The 27,546-nt window shown below is 42.3% G+C and overlaps 1 protein-coding gene and 4 long non-coding RNA genes across 9 annotated transcripts; all 5 read left to right on the forward strand.

Annotated features, from left to right (window-relative positions):
* Window positions 1-5,511: 5,511 nt before the first annotated feature.
* LOC116802571 lies at window positions 5,512-10,392 on the forward strand. 2 transcript variants are annotated; one of them, XR_004362864.1, is made up of 7 exons: window positions 5,512-5,538; window positions 5,609-5,890; window positions 5,960-6,103; window positions 6,167-6,221; window positions 6,283-6,483; window positions 6,587-6,669; window positions 10,205-10,392. It is a non-coding gene; the product is annotated as an uncharacterized LOC116802571 (long non-coding RNA). The 2 variants fall into 2 exon arrangements; XR_004362865.1 differs by lacking the exons at window positions 5,512-5,538; window positions 5,609-5,890; window positions 5,960-6,103; ... (1 more) ...; window positions 6,283-6,483; window positions 6,587-6,669 and adding exons at window positions 9,767-9,948; window positions 10,052-10,134.
* Window positions 10,393-15,444: 5,052 nt separating this feature from the next.
* Window positions 15,445-16,367, forward strand: LOC116802570. 4 transcript variants are annotated; one of them, XM_032727002.1, is made up of 3 exons: window positions 15,445-15,579; window positions 15,641-15,852; window positions 16,175-16,351. In XM_032727002.1, the coding sequence occupies exons 1-3, from the start codon at window positions 15,552-15,554 to the stop codon at window positions 16,259-16,261; spliced, it is 327 nt and encodes a 108-aa protein (XP_032582893.1). In that variant the 5' UTR covers window positions 15,445-15,551; the 3' UTR covers window positions 16,262-16,351. The 4 variants fall into 4 exon arrangements, 3 of the variants coding, with proteins under 3 accessions (XP_032582893.1, XP_032582896.1, XP_032582895.1); XM_032727005.1 differs by having other exon boundaries at window positions 15,445-15,583; window positions 16,175-16,347; XM_032727004.1 differs by having other exon boundaries at window positions 15,641-15,783; window positions 16,175-16,346.
* Window positions 16,368-17,154: 787 nt separating this feature from the next.
* Window positions 17,155-17,534, forward strand: LOC116802572. The gene is made up of 3 exons (XR_004362866.1): window positions 17,155-17,171; window positions 17,230-17,255; window positions 17,314-17,534. It is a non-coding gene; the product is annotated as an uncharacterized LOC116802572 (long non-coding RNA).
* Window positions 17,535-22,422: 4,888 nt separating this feature from the next.
* On the forward strand, window positions 22,423-23,035 carry LOC116802577. Its single transcript, XR_004362876.1, has 3 exons — window positions 22,423-22,608; window positions 22,664-22,925; window positions 22,987-23,035. It is a non-coding gene; the product is annotated as an uncharacterized LOC116802577 (long non-coding RNA).
* Window positions 23,036-23,053: 18 nt separating this feature from the next.
* LOC116802578 lies at window positions 23,054-23,421 on the forward strand. The gene is made up of 3 exons (XR_004362877.1): window positions 23,054-23,111; window positions 23,248-23,296; window positions 23,351-23,421. It is a non-coding gene; the product is annotated as an uncharacterized LOC116802578 (long non-coding RNA).
* Window positions 23,422-27,546: the final 4,125 nt, after the last annotated feature.

Below are 27,546 nucleotides of genomic sequence, written 5' to 3' on the forward strand. Positions count from 1 at the left end.
GAAGCATCGAGTCGCTGTGGAGCCTTAGGAGTCATTACAGGTGAGTTTTTGTTGCATTTTGGCAGTCGTCTATTGCGGCCGTTGGAAGTGGGCCGCTGGCAACAAGTGTGTCCGGCCGGAGTTGCAGGTGATTTGTTCTCGGTTTCAGCATCCCTCGCCGCCGTCATTTGGTGAGTATCAATTGTATCGTCAGTGGCAGTTTTATGCAATTGTTTGAGTATGTTGCAGATAGAATTGCCGTTCATCAGGAAGAGGAGTTGCGATGTGTTGCCCCACGCAGCTGTCATTGCATTTTTTGAGAGCTGCTGGCTATATGGTGGAGGAGTCGTCTCGTGGCAAAGAAGTCGTCAGAGAGGATTGTGGCTCGGTCTATCACCGAGAGAAGCCAGGTGCGCCGCATCTTGTGGCCCTGTCGCCAGGTGTGGCAGCTTGGGGCCGCCGGTTCGAGATTTGTTGCAGAGGGCCGCCGCGAAGAAATAGGCATGGAAATGGATGCAAAAATAGTGTTTGGTAAGTATTATATATGTTATCAGTTTTTTATGATTGCATTAATTTTTGTTTTTTCAGGTACGTTGAGTGGATTTTAATTTAAGGTAAGTATTATATTTGGGTATAAATGTTTATATAATTGCGTTTATTATTGTTTTTCAGGTACTTAAAGGAAGCTTGTCTGGGGTGAGTATTGAGTAGCTTTTATAATTGCGTTGATTTTGTTTTTGCTTTTCAGGTACGTTTTGTAGGAGCTGACTTGGATGATCTTTGTTATTGTGCAAATTGCAGCTGGAATGCCACGGTTTTGGAGTCATCAAGTTGTCAATTAGATAAGTATTATATTATAAATATATTTATCCCAGTAATAGCTTGTGTTCCCTTGTTTCAATAGTTGGAGTCCTAGAAGCTGGAGCTGCGTGCTTGTCGTCAGCAGGATGGAGCCGTTCACTAGCCTCTGCTACTTTGTCTGTCCGGTTTGTTATTATTTCTGTGTCCTTGAGTAATTTTTGTATCGCATTCTTATTTATTTTCCTTTCATTGCAGGTTAGGAGAGAATTAGTCGAGGATACAAAACTGAGGAGAAATATACAATTTAAGGACAAATTTTTCAGCATATTGATGTGGCATCTGTGCCACGCAAATGATCCTTATTTGTGCAATGGCGTCAGGAGATGGAGACGGCATCATAAAATTGTCAACTTTTTGTGTTTATAATCGCGAAAATTGGCGATTTTATTTTGCTTTTGCGGTGCCTGTCTCTTGTTGTCGGTTGCGTTGAAGGATTTACGTGCGTGGCGTCAGGATGATGGAATCGCATATCTGTATCTGCTTGTTTACCTCGCAAGTTTTACGTTTTTCTGTGAGTCCTTTATTAATTTTGCATCATATTCTTATTGATTTTCCTTTCTTTACAGGTTATCGGAAAATAATTGAACGTACCATACTGCGGAAAATTATGCATTTTAGAGACGGATTTTGAGACTTTTTAAAAAATGGTGTCAGCTCCGCGCTAGTGATCCTTAAACGTGCAGTGGCATCAAGAGGTGGAGACGGCGTCGTAAAGTTGTCAATTTTTTGGGTTTATAATCGCGATAGCTGCCGGTTTTGTTTTTCTATTGTGGAGACCGCCTCTTCTTGTAGGTTGCATTGGATCACCATTAGGCTGTGGTCAAGGAGGTAAGAGCAATATTTGATTGTTTTGTTTAATTTTTTATTGGTTAATTGTTTTGTTTTCAGGTTTTAGCGTCAATTAATGTAGGCGCTCGTCGTTCTGGGATCGGCCCGTCTATTGCAGCGCAGCATGCAAGTAGGTTGTATCGGTGATAAGAGATACTACCAGGGACTGTGTGGCAAGAAGATTCAGGTAAGTGACGTTGTGCATAAATTGCTGCGGCGAGTCGCCTCTTATTCATCATGTTTCTGCCACACTAATCCTTTTCATATCGATCTACCGATTCGTCGATTATGTCCTGGTTGATTTTCCCCGCATCGTTTCGTCAGGTTCAGCTAGAGTGCGTTGTCTTAGGCTTGTTCATCCGGATGCGTTGAGGTGAGAGTATTGTTTATGTTTTATTGCGATTATCTAATTGAATTTATATTCCAGGAAAGTTAGGCTGGGTCGAGGAAGGTGATGACCTTGCATGAGTTTGGGAGCAGACTGACGTGCGCTTTTCATCGGATATAGATGTCGTTAGAATAGATATAAAGAGATGTGGGTTTAAATGGATGTTTCCATGTCAAGATTGTAATCTCTTCCTTGTATGATTAAGGCAATAAACTGTCAATTTTCTTCTCTAAATTGTCGACTCTTTTTGCTAGGTTTGAAGTGTGGTCGTCCGAGAAGCCTTTTTGTGAGTTAGGATTGGAGTTCCTTGGCGATTGCATGGCTTCATCTATGAGTCTTGACTTGAAGCTGGCTCTAGCAGCCCTGCTGGTGGTAGGAGGGCTGTCGTTGCTAAAATGTATGGGGTTTGGAGTACCTTTTTCAGGTTCCTGGTCATTTTCTTCGCTCCTTTGTTTTCGGAGCATGTCCTGATAATTTTCTAGGTGTCTTTGCGCTGGGTTGCTTGTCTTGGGTACTATTCTTGGCTTTGCATTGTTTTTTGAAGTTGTCCTACCCTTTTTGGGTATCTTGTTAGTGTTTCGTCGCCATTTATTCAGCCGCGTCTGAATGGCAGTGTCATGGGAGGAAAAACGTGGCCTTCTGTCATTCATATTTTGTCGGAAAGGATTAAACACCGACTTCTGGCAGCCTCCTGGCGTGCTTCAGCAATTGATTTGCTCAGGATTGCTGAGCTGTGTGGCAGCCGTGGGGTGTTGTTGCGTGGGGAGGGCCTTGACGTCTATAAAAGTTATTGGTTGCGTCTTTAATTGTTCGTATTTTATTTGTGTCAATGTTGTTTGCCGCAAGCTTTTGTTTTTCGGCCTTGTAAACGGGGCATCCCTTGTATGCACTAATGTGCTCTCCAGAGCAGTTGACGCAGGTAGCAGGGGTGGTTCTTGGCTTGGTGCAAACGGTTGACAGGTGATCGCCGGCGCATTTCATGCATCTTGGTGGTCTCATGCATGAGTTTTTGGCGTGCCTGTAGCCCTGGCATCTGTGGCATTGGACCGGCTCCCGTGTCCTGTTTTTTCTTTCGATATCCACCTTTTGCCCGCCGATTTGTTTGAGTGAGATGATTTTGTCATGACTGCCGTCCTTGGCCATGACGATCTCCACTTCAAACATTCGCATGGGACCACCTGTAGCCGGATTCGTCATATTTCTGACGAAGCGCGCTGAGAATCCGAGCTTCAGCAACTCATCAACAATCCACGAACATGGAGTGGAGTGGTGGAGATGTCTGATTACTACTCGGAAGCCCCTCTCGAACTTTGGCTGGTTGGTGAATAGGGGAAAGCCGTTTGCTGTAAGGACATCTTTGATTTTGTGGTAGGCGGTCATGTCCTTGGCCTGAATCCTGACCCCGTTCCCTTCAGTTGCCCTGGTAGTGTAGCTGGAGACTCCTGCTGTATAGTTTAGTTTTTCCAGAAGCGGGACAATTTCTTTGACGTCGTCAACGAGTATGGGTGGTGCTCTGCAGCTTAGTGGCACAAGTTTCCAAGGTGGCAGCTCAGCATCTGTATTTTGTAGGGGAGCCGTCGTTACGCTGCGTGCAGGAGCATTGGTGCTGCAGAGTGAAGGCTGGTGTGAGTGTAGTTTCCTAGTTTTGGATTCCTCATATACAGATTTGGCTGCCTTGCTTTGGAAAACGGGTGTGGTGAGGGGTGGGAAAATGCTGGGAGACTTGAGATTGGTGGTCACGCATAATCGTTTATTTGGCGTCTTAAAACTGGAGCAGTCCAGATCGTCATTGGTCCTCTTGGCCTGGGTTTTCGTAGTTGGAGCCGGAACTGAAGGTGCCACAAAGATTGGACCTATTCCGGCAACCACTTCTGAGAAACTCATGGGCTGCTCGTCTGGGCTCTTGGACGGCGAGTTGAATAGGTCCCGCTTGGCAGCAGGCCGACTAAGGGTGCGGGCTTTTGTTAAATTCCCCATAGTGGGCATGGATTTATTGTTGGGATTTGATTTTAAATCACCCTGAGCATCAGGGCGTAAAGAAGCACTCCTATGATGCGGGGAAATGCTTCTTTTCCCAGTATTTACAGGGCGAGTGGTGGGTTTCTTGCTTAGGCTGAGTTTAGAAATGTCCGGCTTAGGGTTAAAAATAGACCAAAAAGCTTTGACGGTTGTACTAGGTCTTTCCTCCTGCTTGCTTTCGTTAATTTGTATAAGTGGGGAATCGATTTCCCCACTGTCAATATCATTGGCTTTTTTGAGATTTTTTTACTTTGTAGGTGGAGGTACGGAGACAGAATGAATTCTGTTCCGCATCCACAACTTTATTTTGCCTTTGATTACAATAAATGCAATATGTAGGTACAATAATTTGAATTTTTGAGTTTAACATAGCATGGGGTGAGTTTGGGGCTTGGACATAGTTAGTATTAATTTTAAGTTAGTATTTTGTAGGCAAGGATTTCAGACATTGATATGATTGGTAACATTATCAGCTTGCATGTTTGTTTACATTTTTAAAATGAAATTATTTTGCAATAAACATTAAAATTTTAGACTAACATTGTTTTGTTTATTTCTTTTCAGGTACCCCCATCAGAAGGACAGGAGCACCGCGTCGCAGAGAGCCTCAGGAGTCATCACAGGTAAGTTTTGTTGCATTTTGGCGGTGGTCTGTTGCGGCCGCTGGAAGTGGGCAACTTGCAACAAGTTGCAGGTGATTTGTTCTCAGCTGCGTCATCCCACGCAGCCGTCGTTTGGTGAAGATCCGATTATATCGTCAATGGCAGCTTTATGCAATTGTTTAATGAGTTTGTTTGTATTGTAGATGCATATTGCCGGTCGTCGGGAAGAGTTGCGAATAGTTGTCCAGCGCAGCCGTCATTGCGTTTTTATTGAGCGAAGGAAGCCAGGTGCGTCGCGTCTTGTGGCCATAGCTTCAGGATTGGTTGCTTGAGGCCGCCAGTTCGAGATTTGTTGCAGAGAGCCGCCGCAACGAGATTGCCATGGAAATGGATGTAAAAATAGAATTTGGTAAGTATTATATATGCTATTTGTTAATTATGATTGCATTAATTTTTGTTGTTTCAGGTACATTGAGTGGAATTTAATTTAAGGTAAGTATTATATTGGTGTATATTTGTTTATATAGTTGCGTTTATTATTGTTTTTCAGGTACTTAAAGAGGAAGCTAGTCTGGGGTGAGTATTTGATTGCTTTTATAATTGCGTTGATTTATTTGCTTTTCAGGTACGTTTTGTATGGGCTAAATTGGAGGCCCTTGTCATTGTGTTATTGCAGCTGGAAAGCCACGATTTTGGAGTCATCAAGTTTGCAATTAGATAAGTATTATATTATAAATATATATTTCCCAGTAATAGCTTGTGTTCCCTTTTTTCAATAGTTGAAGTCTTGGAAGCTGGAGCTGCGTGCTTGACGTCAGCAGGATGGGGCCGTCTGTTATCGTCTGCTACTTTGTTTGTCCGGTTTGTTATTATTTATGTGTCCTTGAGTAGTTTTTATATCGCATTCTTATTTATTTTCCTTTCATTGCAGGTTAGGAGAGAATTCGTCGATGATGCAGGACAGGGGAGAAATATACAATTTGAGGACAAGTTTTGCAGCGTAAGGGTGTGGCATCTGCGCCACGCAAATGATCTTTATTAAAGCATTGGCGTCAGGAGGTGGAGACGGTATCATAAAATTGTCAGATTTTTGTATCTATAATCGCAAATGTTGGCGATTTTGTTTTGCTTTGACGGGGCCCGTCTCCTGGTTTGCGTGCGCGTCATCGGCAGGATGAGGTCGTATTTTTGTGTCTGCTGGTTTGCCTGTCAGGTTTGTAATTTCCTGTGTGTCCTTGATTAATTTATTATTATATTATTATTAATTTTCCTTTCATTATAGATTCTCAGGAATTCATTGGAAAAAAAAACGGAATTGTGGAAATTATACAATTTGGAGACGGATTTTAATTCTTTTTAATTTGATGTCAGCTCCGGGATAATGATCCTTGTTAGTGCAGTGGCATCAGGAGGTGGAGACGGCGTTGTAAGATTGTCAAATTTTTGTGTTTATAATCACAAAATATGGTGATTTTGTTTTTCTTTGCAGGGCTCGTCTTCTCTTGTTGGTTGCTTTGGATCACCAGTTGGCTGTGTTTATTGAGGTAAGTGCTTTATTTGATTGTCTTTGTTAATTTTCTTATTGGTTAATTGTTTTGTTTTCAGGTTTAGCGTCTCTAATGTAGGCGCTCGTCGATCTGAGAGAATTTAAGAGTAGTGGAAAGGATAGATTTTGCAGCTCCGCGCTGAGAGCCCTGAACGAAGCGTAGGCAGCTTATATGGCCCGTCTATTGCAGTGCAGCACTGCAAGTGGATTGCATCGGAGATAAGGGATACTAATCGGGACCGTGTGGCAAGGAGGTTCAGGTAAGTGACGTTGTGCATAAATTGCTGCAGCGAGTCGCCTTTTATTCATCATGTTTCTGCCACACTAATCCTTTTCGTATCGATCTACCGCTTCATCTTATAGGACTTGGTTGTATTTTTCGTATCTTTCATCAGTATCAGCTGGAGTGCGTTTTCGTAAGCTTGATTATCCGGATGCTTTGAGGTGTGAGTATTGATTATATTTTTTCTTTGTAGGTGGAGGTACGGAGACAGAATGAATTCCGTTCCGCATCCACAAATTTATTTTGCCTTTGATTACATTTTATGCAATATGTAGGTACAATTATTTGAATTTAGAGTTTAACATTGTCCAACTTTACTGGTGGAGGTACGGAGACAGAATGACTTCTGTTCCGCATCCACAATTTATTTTGCCTTTGATTACATTTTATGCAATATGTAGGTACAATTATTTGAATTTAGAGTTTAACATTGCATGAGGTGAGTTTGGGGCTTGGACATAGTTAGTATTTAATATTAAGTTAGTATTTTTTTTTTTTGCTTTAGGCTTAGATTATAGACAGAGACATGGACTGGTTACATTATCGTCTTGCATGTTTTGTTTACATTAATAAATTGTAGTGATTTTACAAAAAAAAACATTGAAATTAGGGACTAATATTATACATTTTATTTCTTTTCAGGTACCCCCGCCAGAAGGACGGAAGCACCGAGTTGCTGGAGGCCTCAAGAGTCATTGGAGGTGAGTATTAGTTGTGATTTGGCAGGAAATTTGCTTCGGACGCTGGATGCGCGCCACTTGCCATATGTATGTCCGGAAAGCGTTGCAGGTAATTTATTGGTGGTAAGAATATGACGCGCCGCTGTCATTTGTTGGTTTTCTCTTCCACCCTCAGTGGTAGATGTTTGCGATTATTTATTTAGCTTGTTAAATTGCAGGTCAGCTTCGGCGGTCGTCGGGAAGAGGATGCCTGAAGAAAGGTCCGGAACAGCGGTCGTCACGTAGTTTTGGAGCTGCTGCCATTATTGTGGTGTGATCTGTCTCATTATGGCAGAGGAGTCGACAGTGATGATTGTGGCTTGGTCGTTCATCAGGGTGGCTAGGGTGCGCCGCGTTTTGTGGCCATTTCGTCAGGGTTTGCAGCTTGGAGCCTCCGGAACGTGATTAGTTGCCGAGGGCCCGTCGCAACGATTGGGGCCATGGAAATGAAGTAAAATTAGAGATTGGGTGAGTATTATATTTGTTATTTGATTTTGTGATTGTGTCATTTTGTGTTTTTTCAGGTACGTTTAGTGGGAGGTAAGTATGTTTTTTACTTTGTAGGTGGAGGTACGGAGACAGAATGAATTCTGTTCCGCATCCACAACTTTATTTTGCCTTTGATTACAATAAATGCAATATGTAGGTACAATAATTTGAATTTTGAGTTTAACATAGCATGGGGTGAGTTTGGGGCTTGGACATAGTTAGTATTAATTTTAAGTTAGTATTTTGTAGGCAAGGATTTCAGACATTGATATGATTGGTAACATTATCAGCTTGCATGTTTGTTTACATTTTTAAAATGAAATTATTTTGCAATAAACATTAAAATTTTAGACTAACATTGTTTTGTTTATTTCTTTTCAGGTACCCCCATCAGAAGGACAGGAGCACCGCGTCGCAGAGAGCCTCAGGAGTCATCACAGGTAAGTTTTGTTGCATTTTGGCGGTGGTCTGTTGCGGCCGCTGGAAGTGGGCAACTTGCAACAAGTTGCAGGTGATTTGTTCTCAGCTGCGTCATCCACGCAGCCGTCGTTTGGTGAAGATCCGATTATATCGTCCAATGGCAGCTTATATGCAATTGTTTAATGAGTTTGTTTGTATTGTAGATGCATATTGCCGGTCGTCGGGAAGAGTTGCGAAATAGTTGTCCAGCGCAGCCGTCATTGCGTTTTTATTGAGCGAAGGAAGCCAGGTGCGTCGCGTCTTGTGGCCATAGCTTCAGGATTGGTTGCTTGAGGCCGCCAGTTCGAGATTTGTTGCAGAGAGCCGCCGCCAACGAGATTGCCATGGAAATGGATGTAAAAATAAGAATTTGGTAAGTATTATATATGCTATTTGTTAATTATGATTGCATTAATTTTTGTTGTTTCAGTACATTGAGTGGAATTTAATTTAAGTAAGTATTATATTGGTGTATATTTGTTTATATAGTTGCGTTTATTATTGTTTTTCAGGTACTTAAAGAGGAAGCTAGTCTGGGGTGAGTATTTGATTGCTTTTATAATTGCGTTGATTTATTTGCTTTTCAGGTACGTTTTGTATGGCTAAATTGGAGGCCCTTGTCATTGTGTTATTGCAGCTGGAAAGCCACGATTTTGGAAGTCATCAAGTTTGCAATTAGAATAAGTATTATATTATAAATATATATTTCCCAGTAATAGCTTGTGTTCCCTTTTTTCCAATAGTTGAAGTCTTGGAAGCTGGAGCTGCGTGGCTTGACGTCAGCAGGATGGGGCCGTCTGTTATCGTCTGCTACTTTGTTTTGTCCGGTTTGTTATTATTTATGTGTCCTTGAGTAGTTTTTATATCGCATTCTTATTTATTTTCCTTTCATTGCAGGTTAGGAGAGAATTCGTCGATGATGCAGGACAGGGGAGAAATATACAATTTGAGGACAAGTTTTGCAGCGTAAGGGTGTGGCATCTGCGCACGCAAATGATCTTTATTAAAGCATTGGGCGTCAGGAGGTGGAGACGGTATCATAAAATTGTCAGATTTTTGTATCTATAATCGCAAATGTTGGCGATTTTGTTTTGCTTTGACGGGGCCCGTCTCCTGGTTTGCGTGCGCGTCATCGGCAGGATGAGGTCGTATTTTTGTGGTCTGCTGGTTTGCCTGTCAGGTTTGTAATTTCCTGGTGTGTCCTTGATTAATTTATTATTATATTATATTAATTTTCCTTTCATTATAGATTCTCAGGAATTCATTGGAAAAAAAAAACGGAATTGTGGAAATTATACAATTTGGAGACGGATTTTAATTCTTTTTAATTTGATGTTCAGCTCCGGATAATGATCCTTGTTAGTGCAGTGGCATCAGGAGGTGGAGACGGCGTTGTAAGATTGTCAAATTTTTGTGTTTATAATCACAAAATATGGTGATTTTTGTTTTTCTTTGCAGGGCTCGTCTTCTCTTGTTGGTTGCTTTGGATCACCAGTTGGCTGGTGTTTATTGAGGTAAGTGCTTTATTTGATTGTCTTTGTTAATTTTCTTATTGGTTAATTGTTTGTTTTCAGGTTTAGCGTCTCTAATGTAGGCGCTCGTCGATCTGGAGAGAATTTAAGAGTAGTGGAAAGGATAGATTTTGCAGCTCCGCGCTGAGAGCCCTGAACGAAGCGTAGGCAGCTTATATGGCCCGTCTATTGCAGTGCAGCACTGCAAGTGGATTGCATCGGAGATAAGGATACTAATCGGGACCGAGTGGCAAGGAGGTTCAGGTAAGTGACGTTGTGCATAAATTGCTGCAGCGAGTCGCCTTTTATTCATCATGTTTCTGCCACACTAATCCTTTTCGTATCGATCTACCGCTTCATCTTATAGGACTTGGTTGTATTTTTCGTATCTTTCATCAGTATCAGCTGGAGTGCGTTTTCGTAAGCTTGATTATCCGGATGCTTTGAGGTGTGAGTATTGATTATATTGATTATATTTTAATTCCATTATCTAATTGAATTTGTATTCTAAGGAAATTAGGCTGTGTCGAGGAAGGAGATGACCGAGCAAGAGTTTGGGAGCAGACTGACGTGCGCTTTTCCATCGGATATAGATGTTGTTAGAATAAGTATAAGTAAATGTAGGATTAATTGGAAGTTTCCATGTCAGGATTGTTAACTCTTCCTTGTATGATTAAGGCCAATAAACTGTCAATTTTCTTCTCTAAATTGTCGACTCTATTTGCTAAGTTTGTTGTGTGGTCGTCCAAGAAGCCTTTTTGCGAGTTAGGATTGTAGTTTATTGGCGATGGCGTGGCTTCATCTATAAATCTTGGCTTGAAGCTAGCTCTAGCAGCTCTGCTGGTGGTAGGAGGGCTGTCATTTCTAACTTGCATGGGATTTGAAGTACCTTTTTCAGGTTCCTGGTCGTTTTCTTCACTCCTTTGTTTTCGGAGCATGTCCTGGTAATTTTCCAGATGTCTTTGCGCTGGGTTGCTTGTCTTGGGTGCCATTCTTGGCTTTGCATTGTTTTTTGAAGTTATCCTACCCTTTTTGGGTAACTTATTAGTGTTTCGGCGCCATTTATTCAGCCGCGTCTGAATGGCAGTGTCATGGAGGAAAAACGTGGCCTTCTGTCATTCATATTCTGTCGGAATGGATTTAGCATCGACTTTCTGGCTGCTTCCTGGCGGGCTTCAGCGATTGATCTGTTCAGGATTGCTGAGCTGTGTGGCAGCCGAGGGGTGTTATTGCGTGGAGGAGGGCCTTGACGTCTATAAAAGTTGTTGGTTGCGTCTTTAATTATGCGTATTTTATTTGTGTCAATGTTGTTTGCCGCAAGCTTTTGTTTTTCAGCCTTGTAAACAGGACATCCCTTGTATGCACTAATGTGCTCTCCAGAGCAGTTGATGCAGGTAGCAGGGGTGGTTCTTGGCTTGGTGCAACAGGATGACAGGTGGTCGCCAGCGCATTTCATGCATCTTGGAGGCCTCATGCATGAGTTCTTGGCATGCCTGAAGCCCTGGCATCTGTAGCACTGGACCGGCTCCCGTGTCCTGTTTTTCCTTTCAATATCCACTCTTTGCCCACCGATTTGTTTGAGTGAGATAATTTTGTCATGACTGCGTCCTTGGCCATGACGATCTCAACTTCAAACATGCGCATGGGCCCACCTGTAGCCGGGTTCGTCATATTTCTGACGAAGCGAGCTGTGAATCCGAGCGTCAGCAACTCCTTGACAATCCACGAGCATGGAGTGGAGTGGTGGAGATGTCTGATTACAACTCGGAAGCCCCTCTCGGACTTTGCTGGTTGGTGAATAGGGGAAAGCCGTTTGCAATAAGGACATCTTTGATTTTGTGGTAGGCGGTCATGTCCTTGCCTGGATCCTGACCCCGTTCCTTCAGTTGCCCTGGTAGTGTAGCTGGAGACTCCTGCTGTATAGTTTAGCTTTTCCAGGAGCGGACAATTTCTTTGACGTCGTCAACGAGTATGGGTGGCGCTCTGCAGCTTAGTGGCACAAGTTTCCAAGGTGGCAGCTCAGCATCTGTATTTTGAGGGGGTGCGTCGTTGCGCTGCGTGCAGGAGCATTGGTGCTGCAGGGTAACGGCTGGTTTGAGGGTCGATTCCTGGTTTTGGCTTCCTCATATACAGATTTGGCTGCCTTGCTTTGGAAAACGGGTGTGGTGAGGGGTGGGAAAATGCTGGGAGACTTGAAATTGGTGGTCACGCATAGTCGTTTATTTGGCGTCTTAAAACTGGAGCAGTCCAGATCGTCATTAAGTCCTCTTGGCCGGGGTTTTCGTAGTTGGAGCCGGAACTGAAGGTGCCACAAAGATTGGACCTGTTCCAGCAACCACTTCCGAGAAACTCATGGGCTGCTCGTCTGGGCTCTTGGACGGTGATTTAAATAAGTCCCGCTTGGCAGCAGGCCGACTAAGGGTGCGAGCTGTTGCTAAATTCCCCACAGTGGGGCATGGATCTATTGTTGGGTAATTTTATTTTTAAATCGCCCTGAGCATCAGGGCGTAAAGAAGCACTCCTTTGGTGAGGGGAAATGCTTCTTTTCCCAGTATTTATGGAGCGAGTGGTGGGTTTCATGCTTAGGCTGAGTTTAGAAGTGTCCGGCTTAGGGTTAAAAATTGACCAGAAAGCTTTGGCAGTTGTACTTGGTTTTTCCTCCTGCTTGCTTTCGTTAATTTGTATAGTGGGGAAGCAATTTCCCCACTGTCAATATCATTGGCTTTGTTGAGTTGAGTTTCTGAATTGGCAAGCGCGGAAGGTCTAGAGCAGCTTTCTAAATTAGTTTTGGTAGCTTTATTTATTTGTGTGTGTGTAATAGAAGGAGGGGAAAATTCTGTGTCCGTATTAGTGGCTGCGGCTGCATTAGTGCTGGTCGCTGTGGTGGATAAAAACTCTCTTTGAGTAGCGTCGGTGTTTGTGTGTGCGGCTGTATTTGTTTGAGTCATTGTGGGGAGTGAATTTCTTTTGTGTATTTGTGAAGAGAATGAAGGAGAAGACGGCGATTTCCCCTTCGAGATGCTGCTTTTGGCGCCAACATTGACTGCAGCAGTATTGGTGATCGAGAGGGGGTCTCTTTGGGCATTTTTGGCATTTATATTCTCTTTCATATTTAGAGAAAGGGAATTAAAGAAATTCATGGCTACCCAAGAAGAGTTAATTGGGCTTTTCTTTTGTTTTAAAGGCAATTTCTTCTGGTTAATATTGGTCGTTTTAACCAGGGAATTGCCAGACCCGTGAGACATAGGCGAAATATTTACGTGAATAGGGGAAGATCGCTCGCTAGAGGTAATTGAAAGCACCTCGTCTTCAGAGAAAAGGTGGTCAGAGCTGGACATGTTTATTTTTTATTTTATTAATATATATAATTTTTAATAAAAAATAAAAATATTGCGATAGTTGTGGTGGTATAAATACCCTTGATTTTTGATTTAATGTGTTCTCCGGTTTTTCGTTTCTTTGCTTTGGAACTCCTCCTTCTCTTTTAAAATTTCTCCAAGTGTAATTTCTTCCTTTCTCTCTGCTTTTCTTCTCCTGGTTTCCTTTGGTTGGGGCGGCGTCTTTTCGCGGTTTTTTCGCGGCTGCACAATTACTGTTTATTTATTCGTTTTCTTTAGACCACTCAATGTTAATTGTTGTCGCGGTTTATTACTTTGCGGCCGGAAGACAATTTATAACAATTAATTTGTCTATTGACGAACGAATTTAAGTTTGCGCGTGAAAGTAATAGGCAAGCGAAGCGCGTTTGTTTTAATTAAATAAATTTAATTTAATTGTTTATTGATTTATTTATTTAATTTATTTTATTTGTTTATTTAAATTATTTTATTTAATTTTCCCCTTATTATTTTTTAACTTTTAAAACTTTAACTTTGTAGGTGGATTTTTATCTTTGTAGGTGGAGGTACGGAGACTTTTTAACTTTGTAGGTGGAGGTACGGAGACAGAATGAATTCTGTTCCGCATCCACAACTTTATTTTGCCTTTGATTACAATAAATGCAATATGTAGGTACAATAATTTGAATTTTTGAGTTTAACATAGCATGGGGTGAGTTTTTGGGGCTTGGACATAGTTAGTTAGTATTAATTTTAAGTTAGTATTTTGTAGGCAAGGATTTCAGACATTGACATGATTGGTAACATTATCAGCTTGCATGTTTGTTTACATTTTTTAAAATGAAATTATTTTGCAATAAACATTAAAATTTTAGACTAACATTGTTTTATTTGTTTCTTTTCAGGTACCCCCATCAGAAGGACAGGAGCACCGCGTCGCAGAGAGCCTCAGGAGTCATCACAGGTAAGTTTTGTTGCATTTTGGCGGTGGTCTGTTGCGGCCGCTGGAAGTGGGCAACTTGCAACAAGTTGCAGGTGATTTATTCTCAGCTGCGTCATCCCACGCAGCCGTCGTTTGGTGAAGATCCGATTATATCGTCAATGGCAGCTTTATGCAATTGTTTAGTGAGTTTGTTTGTATTGCAGATGCGTATTGCCAGTCGTCAGGAAGATTTGCGAAGAGTTGTCCAGCGCAGCCGTCATTGCGTTTTTATTGAGCTGCTGGCATTATGGTCGTGGAGTTCGTCTCGTGGCAGAGAAGTCGTCTGTGGGGATTGTAGTTCGGACAATCACCGAAGGAAGCCAGGTGCGTCGCGTCTTGTGGCCATAGCTTCAGGATTGGTTGCTTGGGGCCGCCGATTCGAGATTTGTTGCAGAGAGCCGCCGCAACGAGATTGCCATGGAAATGGATGTGAAAATAGAAATTGGTAAGTATAATATTTGTTATTTGATGATTGCATTAATTTTTGTTGTTTCAGGTACATTGAGTGGAATTTAATTTAAGGTAAGTATTATAATTGTGTATATTTGTTTATATAACTGCGTTTGTTATTGTTTTTCAGGTACTTATGGGGGAAGCTAGTCTGGGGTGAATATTGCATTGCGTTTATAATTGCGTTGATTTTTTGCTTTTCAGGTACGTTTTGTAGGGGCTAAATTGGAGGCCCTTGTCATTGTGTTATTGCGGCTGGAGTGCCGCGATTTTGGAGTCATCAAGTTTGCAATTAGATAAGTATTATATTATACATATATATTTCCCAGTAATAGCTTGTGTTCCCTTGTTTCAATAGTTGGAGTCTTGGAAGCTGGAGCTGCATGCTTGACGTCAGCAGGATGGAGCCGTCTGTTATCATCTGCTACTTTGTCTGTCCGGTTTGTTATTATTTATGTGTCCTTGAGTAGTTTTTGTATCGCATTCTTATTTATTTTCTTTTCGTTGCAGGTTAGGAGAGAATTCGTCGAAGATACAGAACTGATGAGAATAATACAATTTAAGGACAAGTTTTTTCAGCATATTGATGTGGCAGCTGCGCCACGCAAATGATCCTTATTTATGCTTTGGCATCAGGAGAAGGAGACGGCATCATAAAATTGTCAACTTTTTGTGTTTAAAATCGCGAAAGTTGGCGATTTAGTTTTGCTTTTGCGGTGCCTGTCTCATGATTTACGTGCGCATAGTCGGCAGGGTGAGGTCGCATTTTTTGTATCTGCTGGTTTGCCTGTCAGGTTTGCAATTTTCTGTGTGTCCTTGAATAATTTTGTATTATATTCTTATTAATTTTCCTTTCCTTACAGATTATCAGGAAATCATTGAAAATACAGTAATGAGGAAATTTATACAATTTGGATAAGGATTTTAATTCTTTTTAATATGATGTCGGCTCCGGGATAGTGATCCTTTTTTGTGCAGTGGCATCAGGAGGTGGACACGGCGTCTTAGGATTATTAATTTTTTGTGTTTATAATCGCGAAAATAGGCGATTTCGTTTTGTTTTTGCGACGCTCGCCACCTCTTGTCAGTTGCTTTAGATGTGGAACAGCAGTTGGTTGTGGTCAAGTAGGTAAGTGCATTTGATTGTTTTGTTTAGTTTGTTTATGGTTAATTGTTTTATTTTTAGGTTTTAGCGTCAGCTCTTGTAGGCGCTCGTCGATCTGGATTTTGAGAGTAGCAGGAAGGATGGATTTTGCAGCTCCGCGCTGGGTGCCCTGGTCGAAGCGTAGGCAGCTTTTGTGGCCCGTCTTTTGCAGCGCTGCATTGCAGGTAGATTGCATCGGTGATGAGGGATACTGTCAGGGATACTGTCAGGGACCGTGTGGCGAGAAAGTTCAGGTAAGTGACTTTTACTTTGTAGGTGGAGGTACGGAGACAGAATGAATTCTGTTCCGCATCCACAATTTATTTTGCCTTGATTACATTTATGCAATATGTAGGTACAATTATTTGAATTTAGAGTTTAACATTGCATGGGGTGAGTTTGGGGCTTGGACATAGTTAGTATTAATGTAGTATTTTGTTAGTTTAAATTTCAACAGTAACATGGACTGGTAACATTTTAAAATTTGCATGGTTTGTTTACATTTAACAATTGGATCTTTTTACAATAGATTTTGCAATTTTGACTATCATTGTTGTTTAATTTATTTATTTTCAGGTACCCCTGCCAGAAGGACAGGAGCGCCGAGTCGTTGGAATCGTCAGGAGTCATCACGGGCAGGCGCCTGTAGTGTGTTGGCTGTGATTTGTTGTGGCCGCTGGAGGAGCGCCGCTTGCAACGAGCTCGTCCCGGTTTTTTTTTTTTTTTATTTTTTTACATTTCAGGTGGAGGTACGGAGACAGAATGAATTCTGTTCCGCATCCACTACTTTATTTTGCCTTTGATTACATTTTATGCAATATATAGGTACAATAATTTGGATTTTGAGTTTAACATAGCTTGGGGTGAGTTTGGGGCTTGGACATAGTTAGTATAAATTATAGTTAGTATTTTTGTAGACTTGGATTTCAGACAATGACATGGATTGGTAACATTATTGACTTGCATGTTTAGTTTACATTTTTAAAATGAAATTAATTTACAATAAACATTAACATTTTAGGCTAACATTGCTTTATTTATTTCTTTTCAGGTACCTCCGCCAGAAGGACGGAAGCACCGAGTCGCTGGGAAGTCTCGGGAGTCATCACAGGTAAGTTTTGTTGTAAGTTGGCTGTGGTCAGTTGCGGCCGCTGGAAGCGAGTCACTTGCAACATGTTGCAGGTGATTTGTTCTCATCTGCGGCATCCCACGCAGCCGTCGTTTGGTGAAGATCCGTTATATCGTCAATGGCAGTTTTATGTAATTGTTTAATGAGTTCGTTTGTATTGCAGATGCATATTGCCGGTCGTCAGGAAGAGGAGTTGCGAGTTGTCCAACGCAGCCGTCAATGCGTTTTAATTGAGCTGCTGGCATTATGGTCGTGGAGTTCGTCTCGTGGCAGAGAAGTCGTCTGTGGGGATTGTAGTTCGGACAATCACCGAAGGGAGCCAGGTGCATCGCGTCTTGTGGCCATAGCTTCAGGATTGGTTGCTTGGGGCCGCCGGTTCGAGATTTGTTGCAGAGAGCCGCCGCAACGAGATTGCCATGGAAATGGATGTAAAAATAGAATTTGGTAAGTATAATATTTGTTGGTTGTTATTTGATGATTGCATTAATTTTTGTTGTTTCAGGTACATTGAGTGGAAATTAATTTAAGGTAAGTATTATATTTGTGTATGTTTGTTTATATAGTAGCGTTTGTTATTGTTTTTCAGGTACTTAAGGAGGAAACTAGTCTTGGGTGAGTATTTATTGATTTAATAATTGCGTTGATTTTTGCTTTTCAGGTACGTTTTGTGAGGGCTAAGTTGGAGGCCCAGGTGCGCCGCGTCTTGTGGCCGTATCGCCAGGAGTGGCAGCTTGGGCCGCCGGTTCGAGGTTTGTTGCAGAGGGCCGCCGCAACTAAATAGGCATGGAAATGGATGCAAGAATAGTATTTGGTAAGTATTATATATGCTATTTGTTAATTATGTTTGCATTAATTTTTGTTGTTTCAGGTGCATTGAGTGGAATTTAATTTAAGGTAAGTATTATTTTGGTGTATCTTTGTTTATATAGTAGCGTTTATTATTGTTTTTCAGGTACTTTAGGACGAAACTAGTCTTGGGAGTATTTATTGCTTTTATAATTGCGTTGATTTTTTGCTTTTCAGGTACGTTTTGTGAGGGCTAAGTTGGAGGCTCTTGTTATTGTGTTATTGCAGCTGGAATGCCGCAATTTTGGAGTCATCAAGTTTGCAATTAGATAAGTATTACATTTTAAATATAAATTTCCCAGTAATAGCTTGTGTTCCTTTGTTTCAATAGTTGATGTCTTTGAAGCTGGAGCTACGTGCTTGTCGTCAGCAGGATGGAGCTGTCCACTAGCATCTGCTACTTTGTCTGTCAGGTTTGTTATTATTTATGTGTCCTTGATTAATTTATGTATTGCATTCTTATTTGTTTTCCTTTCATTACAGGTTAGGAGAGAATTCTTTGAAGATACAGACTGAGGAAAATTATGCAATTTGGGGACTGATTTTGAAGCTTTATAAAATGTCGTTTTAATAGATATAAGTATTTGTAAATTTAATTGGATGTATCCATGTCAAGATTGTTGTCTCTTCCTTGAGTAATTAATGCCAATAAAATGTCGATTTTCTTTTCTAAATTGTCGACTCTAATTGCTAAATTTCTTGTGGGGTCGTCCGATGATCCTTTTTTTAAGAAATGATTGGAGTTTCTTGGCGATGGTGTGGCTACATCAATAACTCTTTGTATAATACTAGCTCTGGCAGCTCTGCTGGTGGTCGGAGGGCTGTCATTGCTAGCTTGCATGGGATTTGGAGTGCCTTTTTCAGGTTCCTTGTCATTCTCTTCGCTCCTTTGTTTTCGGAGCATGTCCTGGTAATTTTCTAGATGTCTTTGCGCTGGGTTGCTTGTCTTGGGTGCCATTCTTGGCTTTGCGTTGTTTTTAGAAATTGTCCTACCCTTTTTGGGTATCTTGTTAATGTTTCGGCGCCATTTATTCAGCCGGCTTTGAATGGCAGTGTCGTGGGAAGAAGAACGTGGCCTTCTGTCGTTCATATTTTGGCGGAAAGGATTTAACATCGACTTTCTGGCTGCCTCCTGGCGAGCTTCAGCGATTGATCTGTTCAGGATCGCTGAGCTGTGTGGCAGCCGTGGGGTATTATTGCGTGGAGGAGGGCCTTGACGTCTATAGAAGTTGTTAGTTGCGTCTTTAATTGTGCGTATTTTGTTTGTGTCAATGTTGTTGGCCGCAAGCTTTTGTTTTTCTGCCTTGTAAACGGGGCATCCCTTGTATGCACTAATGTGCTCTCCAGAGCAGTTGACGCAGGTAGCAGGGGTGGTTCTTGGCTTGGTGCAACAGGATGACAGGTGGTTGCCAGCGCATTTCATGCATTTTGGTGTCTCATGCACGAGTTTTTGGCATGCCTGTAGCCCTGGCATCTGTAGCATTGGACCGGCTCCCGTGTCCTGTTTTTCCTTTCAATATCCACTTTTTGCCCACCGATTTGTTTGAGTGAGATAATTTTGTCATGACTGCCGTCCTTGGCCATGACGATCTCCACTTCAAACATGCGCATGGGGCCGCCTGTAGCCGGGTTCGTCATATTTCTGACGAAGCGCGCGGTGAATCCGAGTGTCAGCAACTCCTTGAAAATCCACGAGCATGGAGTGGAGTGGTGGAGATGTCTGATTACTACTCGGAAGCCCCTCTCAGACTTTGGCTGGTTAGTGAATAGAGGGAAGCCGTTTGCTATAAGGACATCTTTGATTTTGTGGAAGGCGGTCATGTCCTTAGCCTGAATCCTGACCCCGTTCCCTTCAGTTGCCCTGGTAGTGTAGCTGGAGACTCCTGCTGTATAGTTTAGCTTTTCCAGGAGCGGGACAATTTCTTTGACGTCGTCAACGAGTATGGGTGGCGCTCTGCAGCTTTGTGGCACTAGTTTCCAAGGTGGCAGCTCAGGATCTGTATTTTGAGGGGACGGTGTCGTTGCGCTGCGTGCAGGAGCTTTGATGCTGCAGGGTAACGGCTGTAGTAAAGTGTTGATTCCTAGTTTTGGATTCCTCGTATACAGATTTGGCTGCCTTGCTTTGGAAAACGGGTGTGGTGAGAGGTGGAAAAATGCTGGGAGATTTGAAGTTGGCGGTCACGCATACTCGTTTATTTGGCGTCTTGAAACTGGAGCAGTCCAGATCGTCGTTAGTTCTCTTGGCCGGGGTTTTTGTAATTGGAGCCGGAACTGAGGGTGCCACAAAAATTGGACCTGTTCCAGCAACCACTTCCGAGAAACTCATGGGTTGCTCGTCTGGGCTCTTGGGCGGTGATTTAAATAAGTCCCGCTTGGCAGCAGGCCGGCTAAGGGTGCGGGCTGTTGATAAATTCCCCACAGTGGGCATGGGTCTGTTGTTGGATTTTAATTTTAAATCACCCTGAGCATCAGGGCGTAAAGAAGCACTCCTTTGATGAGGGGAAATGCTTCTTTTCCCAGTATTTACAGAGCGAGTGGTGGGTTTTTTGCTTAGGCTGAGTTTAGAAGTGTCCGGTTTAGGGTTAAAAATTGACCAGAAAGCTTTGGCAGTTGTACTTGGTCTTTCCTCCTGCTTGCTTTCGTTAATTTGTATAAGTGGTGGAGCAATTTCACCACTGTCAATATCATTGTTGGGTTGGGTTTTTGAATTGGCAAGCGCGGGAGATTTAGAGTAGCTTTCTAAATTTGTTTCGGCAGCTTTATTTATTTGCGTGTGTGTAAAAGAAGGAGGGGAAAAAGTATTAAGTCCTATTTTGGTGGATGGGCTGGGATTTTTCTCTGCGCTGTTGCTGTGTGAGAGAGAGGGGAAATTTCCCATAGCGTCGCTCGGTTTGTCGCTTCTTAAAACTGTGTCCGTATTAGTGGCTGTGGTTGCATTAGTGCAGGTCGCTGAGGTAGATATGAACTCTCTTTGAGTATCGTCGGTGTTGGTGAGTGCGGGTGTATTTGTGTAAGTCATTGTGGGGAGTGAATTTCTTTTGTGTATTTGTGAAGAGAATGAAGGAGAAGGCGGCGATTTCCCCTTCGAGATGCTGCTTTTGGCGCCAACATTGACTGCAGCAGTATTAGTGATCGAGAGGGGGTCTCTTAGGGCATTTTTGGCATTTATATTCTCTTTCATATTCTGAGAAAGGGAATTAAAGAAATTAAAGGCAACCCAAGAAGAGTTTTTTGGGCTTTTCTTTTTATTTGTGTGCAATTTCTTCAGGTTAATATTTCCGGAATTAACCAGGGAATTGCTAGACCCGTGAGACATGGGCGATATATTTAAATGAATTTTAACTTTACTGGTGGAGGTACGGAGACAGAATGAGTTCTGTTCCGCATCCACAATTTATTTTGCCTTTGATTACAGTGTGTGTAATATATAGAACAATTATTTGAAATTTCGAATTTTACATTGCATGGGGTGAGTTTGGGGCTTGGACATAGTTAGTATTTAATGTTAAGTTAGTATTTTTTTTTGTAGGCTTTAGATTATAGTCAAAGACATGGACTGGTTACATTATCGTCTTGCATGTTTTGTTTACATTAATAAAATGTAATGATTTTACGAAAAACATTGAATTTAGGACTAACATTGTATAATTTGTTTCTTTTCAGATACCCCCGCCAGAAGGACGGAAGCATCGAGTCGCTGTGGAGCCTTAGGAGTCATTACAGGTGAGTTTTTGTTGCATTTTGGCAGTCGTCTATTGCGGCCGTTGGAAGTGGGCCGCTGGCAACAAGTGTGTCCGGCCGGAGTTGCAGGTGATTTGTTCTCGGTTTCAGCATCCCTCGCCGCCGTCATTTGGTGAGTATCAATTGTATCGTCAGTGGCAGTTTTATGCAATTGTTTGAGTATGTTGCAGATAGAATTGCCGTTCATCAGGAAGAGGAGTTGCGATGTGTTGCCCCACGCAGCTGTCATTGCATTTTTTGAGAGCTGCTGGCTATATGGTGGAGGAGTCGTCTCGTGGCAAAGAAGTCGTCAGAGAGGATTGTGGCTCGGTCTATCACCGAGAGAAGCCAGGTGCGCCGCATCTTGTGGCCCTGTCGCCAGGTGTGGCAGCTTGGGGCCGCCGGTTCGAGATTTGTTGCAGAGGGCCGCCGCGAAGAAATAGGCATGGAAATGGATGCAAAAATAGTGTTTGGTAAGTATTATATATGTTATCAGTTTTTTATGATTGCATTAATTTTTGTTTTTCAGGTACGTTGAGTGGATTTTAATTTAAGGTAAGTATTATATTTGGGTATAAATGTTTATATAATTGCGTTTATTATTGTTTTTCCAGGTACTTAAAGGAAGCTTGTCTGGGGTGAGTATTGAGTAGCTTTTATAATTGCGTTGATTTTGTTTTTGCTTTTCAGGTACGTTTTGTAGGAGCTGACTTGGATGATCTTTGTTATTGTGCAAATTGCAGCTGGAATGCCACGGTTTTGGAGTCATCAAGTTGTCAATTAGATAAGTATTATATTATAAATATATTTATCCCAGTAATAGCTTGTGTTTCCCTTGTTTCAATAGTTGGAGTCCTAGAAGCTGGAGCTGCGTGCTTGTCGTCAGCAGGATGGAGCCGTTCACTAGCCTCTGCTACTTTGTCTGTCCGGTTTGTTATTATTTCTGTGTCCTTGAGTAATTTTTGTATCGCATTCTTATTTATTTTCCTTTCATTGCAGGTTAGGAGAGAATTAGTCGAGGATACAAAACTGAGGAGAAATATACAATTTAAGGACAAATTTTTCAGCATATTGATGTGGCATCTGTGCCACGCAAATGATCCTTATTTGTGCAATGGCGTCAGGAGATGGAGACGGCATCATAAAATTGTCAACTTTTTGTGTTTATAATCGCGAAAATTGGCGATTTTATTTTGCTTTTGCGGTGCCTGTCTCTTGTTGTCGGTTGCGTTGAAGGATTTACGTGCGTGGCGTCAGGATGATGGAATCGCATATCTGTATCTGCTTGTTTACCTCGCAAGTTTTACGTTTTTCTGTGAGTCCTTTATTAATTTTGCATCATATTCTTATTGATTTTCCTTTCTTTACAGGTTATCTGAAAATAATTGAACGTACCATACTGCGGAAAATTATGCATTTTAGAGACGGATTTTGAGACTTTTTAAAAAATGGTGTCAGCTCCGCGCTAGTGATCCTTAAACGTGCAGTGGCATCAAGAGGTGGAGACGGCGTCGTAAAGTTGTCAATTTTTTGGGTTTATAATCGCGATAGCTGCCGGTTTTGTTTTTCTATTGTGGAGACCGCCTCTTCTTGTAGGTTGCATTGGATCACCATTAGGCTGTGGTCAAGGAGGTAAAGAGCAATATTTGATTGTTTTGTTTAATTTTTTATTGGTTAATTGTTTTGTTTTCAGGTTTTAGCGTCAATTAATGTAGGGCTCGTCGTTCTGGGATCGGCCCGTCTATTGCAGCGCAGCATGCAAGTAGTTGTATCGGTGATAAGAGATACTACCAGGGACTGTGTGGCAAGAAGATTCAGGTAAGTGACGTTGTGCATAAATTGCTGCGGCGAGTCGCCTCTTATTCATCATGTTTCTGCCACACTAATCCTTTTCATATCGATCTACCGATTCGTCGATTATGTCCTGGTTGATTTCCCCGCATCGTTTCGTCAGGTTCAGCTAGAGTGCGTTGTCTTAGGCTTGTTCATCCGGATGCGTTGAGGTGAGAGTATTGTTTATGTTTTATTGCGATTATCTAATTGAATTTATATTCCAGGAAAGTTAGGCTGGGTCGAGGAAGGTGATGACCTTGCATGAGTTTGGGAGCAGACTGACGTGCGCTTTTCAATCGGATATAGATGTCGTTAGAATAGATATAAAGAGATGTGGGTTTAAATGGATGTTTCCATGTCAAGATTGTAATCTCTTCCTTGTATGATTAAGGCCAATAAACTGTCAATTTTCTTCTCTAAATTGTCGACTCTTTTGCTAGGTTTGAAGTGTGGTCGTCCGAGAAGCCTTTTTGTGAGTTTAGGATTGGAGTTCCTTGGCGATTGCATGGCTTCATCTATGAGTCTTGACTTGAAGCTGGCTCTAGCAGCCCTGCTGGTGGTAGGAGGGCTGTCGTTGCTAAAATGTATGGGGTTTGGAGTACCTTTTTCAGGTTCCTGGTCATTTTCTTCGCTCCTTGTTTCGGAGCATGTCCTGATAATTTTCTAGGTGTCTTTGCGCTGGGTTGCTTGTCTTGGGTACTATTCTTGGCTTTGCATTGTTTTTTGAAGTTGTCCTACCCTTTTTGGGTATCTTGTTAGTGTTTCGTCGCCATTTATTCAGCCGGTCTGAATGGCAGTGTCATGGGAGGAAAAACGTGGCCTTCTGTCATTCATATTTTGTCGGAAAGGATTAAACACCGACTTTCTGGCAGCCTCCTGGCGTGCTTCAGCAATTGATTTGCTCAGGATTGCTGAGCTGTGTGGCAGCCGTGGGGTGTTGTTGCGTGGGGGAGGGCCTTGACGTCTATAAAAGTTATTGGTTGCGTCTTTAATTGTTCGTATTTTATTTGTGTCAATGTTGTTTGCCGCAAGCTTTTGTTTTTCGGCTTGTAAACGGGGCATCCTTGTATGCACTAATGTGCTCTCCAGAGCAGTTGACGCCAGGTAGCAGGGGTGGTTCTTGGCTTGGTGCAAACGGTTGACAGGTGATCGCCGGCGCATTTCATGCATCTTGGTGGTCTCATGCATGAGTTTTTGGCGTGCCTGTAGCCCTGGCATCTGTGGCATTGGACCGGCTCCGTGTCCTGTTTTTTCTTTCGATATCCACCTTTTGCCCGCCGATTTGTTTGAGTGAGATGATTTTGTCATGACTGCCGTCCTTGGCCATGACGATCTCCACTTCAAACATTCGCATGGGACCACCTGTAGCCGGATTCGTCATATTTCTGACGAAGCGCGCTGAGAATCCGAGCTTCAGCAACTCATCAACATCCACGAACATGGAGTGGAGTGGTGGAGATGTCTGATTACTACTCGGAAGCCCCTCTCGAACTTTGGCTGGTTGTGAATAGGGGAAAGCCGTTTGCTGTAAGGACATCTTTGATTTTGTGGTAGGCGGTCATGTCCTTGGCCTGAATCCTGACCCCGTTCCCTTCAGTTGCCCTGGTAGTGTAGCTGGAGACTCCTGCTGTATATTTAGTTTTTCCAGAAGCGGGACAATTTCTTTGACGTCGTCAAGAGTATGGGTGGTGCTCTGCAGCTTAGTGGCACAAGTTTCCAAGGTGGCAGCTCAGCATCTGTATTTGTAGGGGAGCCGTCGTTACGCTGCGTGCAGGAGCATTGGTGCTGCAGAGTGAAGGCTGGTGTGAGTGTAGTTTCCTAGTTTTGGATTCCTCATATACAGATTTGGCTGCCTTGCTTTGGAAAACGGGTGTGGTGAGGGGTGGGAAAATGCTGGGAGACTTGAGATTGGTGGTCACGCATAATCGTTTATTTGGCGTCTTAAAATGGAGCAGTCAGATCGTCATTGTCTCTTGGCCGGGTTTTTCGTAGTTGGAGCCGGAACTGAAGGTGCACAAAGATTGGACCTTTCCGGCAACCACTTCTGAGAAACTCATGGGCTGCTCGTCTGGGCTCTTGGACGCGAGTTGAATAGGTCCCGCTTGGCAGCAGGCCGACTAAGGGTGCGGGAGCTTTTGTTAAATTCCCCATAGTGGGCATGGATTTATTGTTGGGATTTTGATTTTAAATCACCCGGAGCATCAGGGCGTAAAGAGGCACTCCTATGATGCGGGAATGCTTCTTTTCCCAGTATTTACAGGGCGAGTGTGGGTTTCTTGTTAGGCTGAGTTTAGAAATGTCCGGCTTAGGGTTTTACTGTTGTAGGTGGGGTGGAGACAGAATGAATTCTGTTCCGCATCCACAACTTTATTTTGCCTTTGATTACAATAAATGCAATATGTAGGTACAATAATTTGAATTTTTGAGTTTAACATAGCATGGGGTGAGTTTTTTGGGGCTTGGACATAGTTAGTTAGTATTAATTTTAAGTTAGTATTTTGTAGGCAAGGATTTCAGACATTGACATGATTGGTAACATTATCAGCTTGCATGTTTGTTTACATTTTTAAAATGAAATTATTTTGCAATAAAATTTAAAATTTTAGACTAACATTGTTTTATTTGTTTCTTTTCAGGTACCCGCCATCAGAAGGACAGGAGCACCGCGTCGCAGAGAGCCTCAGGAGTCATCACAGGTAAGTTTTGTTGCATTTTGGCGGTGGTCTGTTGCGGCCGTGGAAGTGGGCAACTTGCAACAAGTTGCAGGTGATTTATTCTCAGCTGCGTCATCCCACGCAGCCGTCGTTTGGTGAAGATCCGATTATATCGTCAATGGCAGCTTTATGCAATTGTTTAGTGAGTTTGTTTGTATTGCAGATGCGTATTGCCGGTCGTCAGGAAGAGTTGCGAAGAGTTGTCCAGCGCAGCCGTCATTGCGTTTTTATTGAGCTGCTGGCATTATGGTCGTGGAGTTCGTCTCGTGGCAGAGAAGTCGTCTGTGGGGATTGTAGTTCGGACAATCACCGAAGGAAGCCAGGTGCGTCGCGTCTTGTGGCCATAGCTTCAGGATTGGTTGCTTGGGGCCGCCGATTCGAGATTTGTTGCAGAGAGCCGCCGCAACGAGATTGCCATGGAAATGGATGTAAAAATAGAAATTGGTAAGTATAATATTTGTTATTTGATGATTGCATTAATTTTTGTTGTTTCAGGTACATTGATGGAAATTTAAGGTAAGTATTATAATTGTGTATATTTGTTTATATAACTGCGTTTGTTATTGTTTTTCAGGTACTTATGGGGGAAGCTAGTCTGGGGTGAATATTGCATTGCGTTTATAATTGCGTTGATTTTTTGCTTTTCAGGTACGTTTTGTAGGGGCTAAATTGGAGGCCCTTGTCATTGTGTTATTGCGGCTGGAGTGCCGCGATTTTGGAGTCATCAAGTTTGCAATTAGATAAGTATTATATTATACTATATATTTCCCAGTAATAGCTTGTGTTCCCTTGTTTCAATAGTTGGAGTCTTGGAAGCTGGAGCTGCATGCTTGACGTCAGCAGGATGGAGCCGTCTGTTATCGTCTGCTACTTTGTCTGTCCGGTTTGTTATTATTTATGTGTCCTTGAGTAGTTTTTGTATCGCGTTCTTATTTATTTTCTTTTCGTTGCAGGTTAGGAAGAATTCGTCGAAGATACAGAACTGATGAGAATAATACAATTTAAGGACAAGTTTTTTTCGGCATATTGATGTGGCAGCTGCGCCACGCAAATGATCCTTATTTATGCTTTGGCATCAGGAGAAGGAGACGGCATCATAAAATTGTCAACTTTTTGTGTTTAAAATCGCGAAAGTTGGCGATTTAGTTTTGCTTTTGCGGTGCCTGTCTCATGATTTACGTGCGCATAGTCGGCAGGGTGAGGTCGCATTTTTTGTATCTGCTGGTTTGCCTGTCAGGTTTGCAATTTTCTGTGTGTCCTTGAATAATTTTGTATTATATTCTTATTAATTTTCCTTTCCTTACAGATTATCAGGAAATCATTGAAAATACAGTAATGAGGAAATTTATACAATTTGGATAAGGATTTTAATTCTTTTTAATATGATGTCGGCTCCGGGATAGTGATCCTTTTTTGTGCAGTGGCATCAGGAGGTGGACACGGCGTCTTAGATTATTAATTTTTTGTGTTTATAATCGCGAAAATAGGCGATTTCGTTTTGTTTTTGCGACGCTCGCCACCTCTTGTCAGTTGCTTTAGATGTGGAACAGCAGTTGGTTGTGTCAAGTAGGTAAGTGCATTTGATTGTTTTGTTTAGTTTGTTTATGGTTAATTGTTTTATTTTAGGTTTTAGCGTCAGCTCTTGTAGGCGCTCGTCGATCTGGATTTTGAGAGTAGCAGGAAGGATGGATTTTGCAGCTCCGCGT

The sequence above is a fragment of the Drosophila sechellia genome, unplaced genomic scaffold (genome assembly GCF_004382195.2).
Source record: "Drosophila sechellia strain sech25 unplaced genomic scaffold, ASM438219v1 U_164, whole genome shotgun sequence".
Taxonomy (NCBI): domain Eukaryota; kingdom Metazoa; phylum Arthropoda; class Insecta; order Diptera; family Drosophilidae; genus Drosophila; species Drosophila sechellia.

Coding starts and splice junctions, on each gene's coding strand:
- LOC116802570 (XM_032727002.1), top strand. CDS start 15,552: ATGTGGAACAGCAGTTGGTTGTGGTCAA. Junction 15,580..15,640: donor CAGCAGTTGGTTGTGGTCAA/GTAGGTAAGTGC, acceptor TTTTATTTTTAG/GTTTTAGCGTCAGCTCTTGT. Junction 15,853..16,174: donor CGTGTGGCGAGAAAGTTCAG/GTAAGTGACTTT, acceptor ATTTATTTTCAG/GTACCCCTGCCAGAAGGACA.